Source organism: Carassius gibelio, chromosome B21 (genome assembly GCF_023724105.1).
Source record: "Carassius gibelio isolate Cgi1373 ecotype wild population from Czech Republic chromosome B21, carGib1.2-hapl.c, whole genome shotgun sequence".
NCBI classification, from domain to species: Eukaryota; Metazoa; Chordata; class Actinopteri; order Cypriniformes; family Cyprinidae; genus Carassius; species Carassius gibelio.
The window spans coordinates 9403476-9410211 of record NC_068416.1 but is presented as its reverse complement, the minus strand read 5'-3'; the positions used below and the strand labels follow the sequence as shown (position 1 = coordinate 9410211).

The window sequence follows — 6736 nt, the reverse complement described above, 5'->3', positions numbered from 1 at the left end:
CAAACTCTAAATATAGTGGCCCCAGGGGCCAGTGCACACGGCTGCATATCTGTCAGTCACAGCTATACAGCTTGGAAAAATAAAATGGTTCGAGTGAGAGATGCTTTGCGCCGTGTGTGTGTTTGTTTAAGCCGGAGAGGAGCGCGTTTGTCTCAGAACGCATTCTACATAATTGCCCTGCAGTTTTTTTTCACCAAATAACATACTACTTACGGTGATCTATCGCAGCAAATATTCTTGTTTTCGTGGTCTCCACATCCTTATTTCAAACAATCAGATGTTACAGTGCTGTCAATGCACTGAAGTTTTGGGAATTTAGTTTTTGTTCTTTCTTTACATGCTGCAGCCTGTTTTTTTATTTTTTATTTTTTTTTTATGTAGCCCAGGCTACTTCATTGCTAAAGGACGAAACAGCCCAAAATGTATAGAAATCTTTGTTTTTGAGAAACAGTAGTATGTGCAGAATACATAAAATATTGAATAATATTGGTATAAATCTTATCGATATATTTAGTTTTGATTTATATTGTGTTATCGACCATTTCATATCAGCTCTGTCTCCATGCGATGGAGTATATCTTCCACATATTTTATTTTTAGATAGCCTATGTATCCTTTAGTTTTTGAATACAAAGCTATATAGAAATCCGCCTGTTTTCTCTTTACTCATTTCTGAATAACAATAATAATAAATGACCAGACTTAAAAAAAATCGAATTCATAATTCAGCTCTACTTCATTTTAATTATTTGAATGAGATAAAGACGCTGTGGAAACTCAGGAACTGAATTTTATTCAATATAGGCTGTATATATAGATATCTTCAAATTCGTCCGTCGGATTTCAAACATAGCTTTATAATTCCATGGAAGGTTTGTCATATTTTAAAGCTTAAAAGACACTTGATGCAGCGTTTGGTTCCTCAGATCGTCACACAGAAGGAACCCTCTGGAGAACCCTTTGAAGGCGCCTCAGATCAACTATAATGAACTCCCTGAACTTCACTATATTTAAAGTGCCTTTGAATTCTAATGAACCGCTAGCCGTCTTAATTCCCTGCAAAAGCCCAACGCATGGTTCCCGTTCCCGTTCCCGTTGAAATCAACTAGCATTTCAATATATATATATATATATATACATATATATATATATATATATATATATATATATATATATATATATATATATATATATATATATATATATATATATATATATATATGTGTGACAAGCTAGCGAACGTTTATATAACGTTCTAATGGTTATTTTTTGGTTTCAAGTGCAAGATGTGGATTTCAAGTTTCTCCTGCCTAAAGGTTTTGCAAAGAATCTGAAGAACCCTAAGCGTCTTCTTTCCATCTTTAAATCTTTAATGGATGCAACTGCGACATTGCACAACACGCCGACGTGCAATCTGTCCTTATTTACGGCTCTCTCAAGTTCACATTATGCTTTAGGTGCGAACAAGATGCAAATTTTTTTTTTTATCGTCACGCCGGCAATTACAGCGTCAAGAAGCTAACTAGACTGATCAATACAGCCCCCTTCTGCGGGACGTTTGTAGCGTCTAACTCCAATCAGCTTCTGTTGAGTGCTCGAGTAATGCCTTCTGACAAGCTGATGGAGTGGGTGGAGGAGAGAGAGCTCTGGTTGGGCGGATCTGACACTGGTTTGCCTTCGGACCGCCTCTCCAGGTTCCTCCTTCAAGCCTCCGGGGCTGCTGCGCTCGTGTTTAGTTCCCCTCTCATAGTCAAAGGAAGGATTGATTCCTTTGGGAAGAGACACAAATCACTTCAGTTTGATCGAGAGGGCTAAGGATACAGCTTCCTCTTGATTTAGCCACTTTTGACTTTCTTGTTTTGTCCTGACAAAGAAAAAAAGAAGAAGACAAGAGGAGAAAAGTTGTTAGGTCACGGTGACATTTGATATGAGATCTGCTTGATCGCACCAGCTGCTCCCAGGAAACATTATCGGCAGCACAGAAAAGACGTCTTGCTTTTTGTTTCCACTTTGCGTCTTGGTGACACAGCGATCTGTCCTGGTTTCCAAACTCCTTCCCATCTCTCTCTCTTTCTCTCAAGCGCGCGCGCTCTCTCTCTCACCCTCTCTCTTTTACGCACGGGAGGTGGGCACCTGAGAACACTACCAACGGGAAACGAGTGCGAGAGATCCCGGTTTCATGTTTGGGATTCAGGAGAGCATCCAAAGGAGTGGGAGTATTTTGAAAGAGGAGCCCATCGGAGCCGGCATGAACGCAGTCCGAACATGGATGCAAGGCGCCGGGGTGCTGGATGCGAACACGGCCGCGCAGAGGTAAGAGACCCCCGGGGCTGCGACTGCGATCGCCTCCCACGGAGCGCGGACCGATCGTGCTGCCGGCGTTTGTTTTGAGGAAACTCGATCCGGATTGTCGAGGATTAAGCCTTTGATGCGCTTTGCTTTGTCGTTTAGTGAGCTTTGATGAGTTCCTTTGGATGCAAAGTTTGGGGACTTTGCCAAAGCTCACCTTCTTTTGCATGCAGTCACATCTGGAGGTCCTAGGACCACTGGATTGAACTTGCTGGAGAAATAATAAGAATATGCTAATAATTGCCCTACAATAACCTAATAATAACAATAATAATAATAGCCTAATAGAAATAATAATTATAATTTCGTATACACACATGTAGCTATAGGTGTTTTTAATTCTCCAATCAATGGGATTAGAAATTAAACATCCATTTTATTTCAATAACACATCTAGCCTGTACGTTATCTGAAGGATGTTGTTCTCCGTGTCTTCCCCGCAGTGGAGTGGGACTGGCCCGGGCGCACTTCGAGAAACAGCCGCCCTCAAATCTTCGCAAATCCAACTTCTTCCACTTCGTTTTAGCCCTTTATGACCGACAAGGACAGCCGGTGGAAATTGAGAGGACATCTTTTGTCGGATTTGTGGAAAAAGAGAAGGTGAGTTTCATGAACGAGCTTCTTTAAAAACTGATTTTCAGCACCACGATGTCACCGGAGCGCTAAATACGTTCGCACATGCCTTTTTTTTTTAAATATATATTTTTAAAAGTGCATAAGCTTTTATATGCCTAGTAAACAGCAAATAACGCACATTTAAAAACAGTTTAAATAATTAACGTGTGAACATAGCATATTGAAATAATATGTGATCAGTATAATCAAAATTATTGCAATATTACATTGAAATAAACATCAAGGAATAACACAGGAATTAAATCGTATAGTTATTTAATATGAACAATACTAATACAGATTAATTAAAAAATGTAAGATTAAGGTTTTATATGCATTTCTTTATAAATAAAATTCGTGAATAGGTCTGTTTATTTTGCATGCCTTCAAAATTCAATTTTGAAAAACTTGCATTTTTTTCTGCCGCCTTAACAGAATTTTTCAACCATTTTAATAGAGCAAAATGTACATATTTATAAAAATTTAGATCATGCATTTATATGAATGTAATGTTATATAGCCTAAGTACTATCAGTAATGGCCTATAACTTACTATGATGCTATAACCGAATACTTAGTGACATAACGTACAGCTAAGAATAAATTAAGTTGACTTCATACATGAAATTCAATTACTAATTCCGTTTTGTTTAGCTATACACACGCTGTTTTTTTTTTTGTTTTTTTTTTTTAAACAAAAACAGTATTTGCACTACAGCTGAATTGTATTAAACAGTGCCAAACCATATTATTTTGTAAGCGCAGTAACTTTCCTCCCATTACTACCCATATAGCCTATGATTTTGAGACCTGTTGTAATATTATTTTCATGAACAGGAGACTACAGGAGAAAAGACAAACAATGGCATACATTACAGACTGCAACTTCTCTACAGCAACGGTAAGACATGCTCATATTTGCGCGCGACGCTTGCGTTTGCACACTTTCATTGATCGTGATTTGCAATTCATCGCACTAAAACAGCAACAGTAGCAGGTGCTGTCATTAGGGATCTCAATCTGGCGAAGATTGGCAGTGATTGAAATCAATAATTTAACCGATCGAGACTGTTTCGCTCTGAACAATTAAACGCAATCAGTGGTTGACTCCTCGACACCAACTAATTCTCATTTACTTTCTTCAAATTAAAGCATGGCTCTTCACAATGAATCAGTTTGAATTTAAAGCATTAATAATTCACTCAAGGTTTAAATCAATTAGAAACCCATTTCCAACCCAGCGATATTAATTGTTAATGTGTTTTTCTTGGAGTGAGTGTGGATTGATCATGTTCATTAGTGTGGAATCTGACAGCCTGTCTATCATTTGTCATCTGGTCAGTTTCTAAATAAACCAGCTGTTAGTTCTGCCACCTCTCGAGCATACTGTGCTCAGTGCTTTTGTAAACGTTTTCATCACTATTTACCATCGCAATAATTTCTGTCATTTTGATTTGTGATTTTATTCGTCAGTATTAAAAATCAACAGCAAGTCGTGATTTTGGCACCATTTAGATTTTAATTTAAATAATTAAACTGAAGTATAATTAATTTTTAATTTCAATCATGCATTACCTGTTTTCATAAAGAATTAACCATATAATTAAACTAGTAATTAGAAAGTAGTATATAAACCGTTAATTATGATATGTGACATGGGCAGGTGTATTCAATGTTAAAGTTAGAATTAGGCTACTTATACATTTTTCCATCTCAAAATATCTTCTCTAAAAAAAAAAGAGAAAAAAAAAAGTAATTTAGTTCTTTAATCTTCTTCTTTAAATACAGTATGTGGAAAATACTATGTTTTACATATATGGCATATATTGTTTATTTAATATCTTGACATATTACAATACAATTAGGCTTGTTTTTTCAAGAGCATTATGTTTGGTGCAATTACAGTGCATTGCAATGGCCGATTTAAAGATAATGAATGTGAATGTTTTTTTGGGAAATGTGATGAAAGGCACATGCTAATGTCAAGTTTTGTGTGTTCCAGGCATCAGAACAGAGCAGGATTTTTATGTAAGACTAATTGACTCCATGACTAAACAGGTAAGGGTTCATCTCGTCCCGTGCACCACCATCTGCGCATGTCACCAGAGGCTAATTCATACATGTTGGGGCATCAGGACATGCTAAGGGTTGAACTGTTTGTGCTCCGTACAGATGAATCTCACAGCGGAGAGCATGCGTATCTCCCACGGGCAGTGTCACATTTTTACATGCATCATTGGATGTCCTGTGGCCTCTTTTGGGCTTTTTGTGCTCGGTGGTTTTAAAGGTTCTTTGGTGTTTAACTGTACAGCAGAGAGTGTATTTTAAGGGCACCCATATTTTCTTTTCAGATTTTTTCTTATCAGTTTTTTTTATTATTATTATTATTTTTGCTACGCTTGCATAGCTCCTTCTAGACCTTTTTTCGTGAACATGTTTGTGTTTCCCGTTGGTGTGGTTCACATGTCATGCTCTGCTGCTTTCTTCTGAACTCTGTCTTGTTTCATTTCTAGTATGTACGATATGGCAGATCTACATTATTAGTGTTGCCTGTTTCCTGTTTCCTGTTTGATTTTATCTGTCACCGAAGACATGTGTGGCCCTGGGCTAGTGATTGGATGCTTTTAAACTAGTGTTTTTTTCTGACCCTGGATCAGCCCTAATTAGCATGTCATGGGAATTAGCGATTAGCATTTTTGTCAAAGAGAAACATATACGTGCAAACTGAGAAAGGCTCCACGCTAGGCTCTTTACACTTCACTAATGGTCGCTAACTTACATGCGGGCGGCAGCTCCCTCTCCCTCCTGCCTAAGTTGCGTGGCGGGAAACATCAAAGCGCATTAAACCCCAGTAGCTGCCACTTTGACAGCACTAGTCTGGCAGTAGGTAGAAAAGCTGTTGTTTCCTAACTATCTGCTTTGCTGCACTTCGTGGGAGGACATGGCACTTTTGAGCGAAGTGTCGCTAGAGCGCTGTTTATCAGTGTCAAGTTAAAAAATAATCACCCAGACGCCTCGGCTTCCCCCTCACAAATCTTTTGTAGTTGTTTGCCGGCAGTTTTCATGTCAGTCTTCTCGGAATATATTTAGCACGTGTATTCATTATTTTTGCGCAGGTATTACAACACATGTAATAGAAGTCACAGAGAATGAGATTGCGATCCCCTTTGCTGCCGCATTGTGCGCGGGAAACTTTCAGATGTGAAGACAACCCATGGTTGAATCATCTTGCTAAAGGGATCCACTTAGAACTACACTTAAAGATTGGGGAACATGTGTAACGGCAGTCGGAGGATATCAAATCCCCTTCTCCAACAACAAGATAGATAGTTACCTTGTAACAACTCAAAAAGCACCGTAGCGAGTGATATATTTACCGCGCCGACAGGCTGTTGTCTTTGATTTCCTCAGGTGAATGAGAGTGTGAGAGAGTTTGGGATCAGATGTGGTTTCGCTCTGGGCCAGTCAGACCTGTTGAGAGGGTGAAATGAGACCTGGATACCGGCTGACCACAGGACAGCTACAGGTGTCTCGGGCCATGTTGCGGCTCGGGCTACAAACAAGCTTTCGGATTGAAGAGTAGACTCTCTTGAGAAGGGAGTGCGGATGTTACTCCGCTGGCAGTCGTTATCGGGTTACAGACGACCTGAGTAATCTTTTGTGATGTTCTATATCCCCGTCGGCCTTCTGTAATCACTCAGAAGCAGTCGTGAGATGCTAGTTATAGGGCTGTGTAGTAAGTTAAGTTGCAACGTTAATGAACTTTTGCAGG

General features: G+C 38.9%; 1 protein-coding gene across 3 annotated transcripts in view; it reads left to right on the top strand.

Moving 5' to 3' along the window:
• Nucleotides 1-1695: 1695 nt before the first annotated feature.
• LOC127985770 (transcription factor COE1-A) overlaps nucleotides 1696-6736 on the top strand; it is a 114983-nt gene continuing 109942 nt past the window's right edge. The window contains exons 1-4 of one of the 3 annotated variants that reach the window (XM_052587914.1): nucleotides 1696-2313; nucleotides 2793-2949; nucleotides 3802-3865; nucleotides 4967-5022. In XM_052587914.1, the coding sequence (XP_052443874.1) occupies nucleotides 2180-2313; nucleotides 2793-2949; nucleotides 3802-3865; nucleotides 4967-5022 (411 nt within the window). In that variant the 5' untranslated portion in view covers nucleotides 1696-2179. The remainder of the gene's footprint in view (nucleotides 2314-2792; nucleotides 2950-3801; nucleotides 3866-4966; nucleotides 5023-6736) is intronic. The other 2 variants (XM_052587915.1, XM_052587913.1) reach the window with 2 other exon arrangements.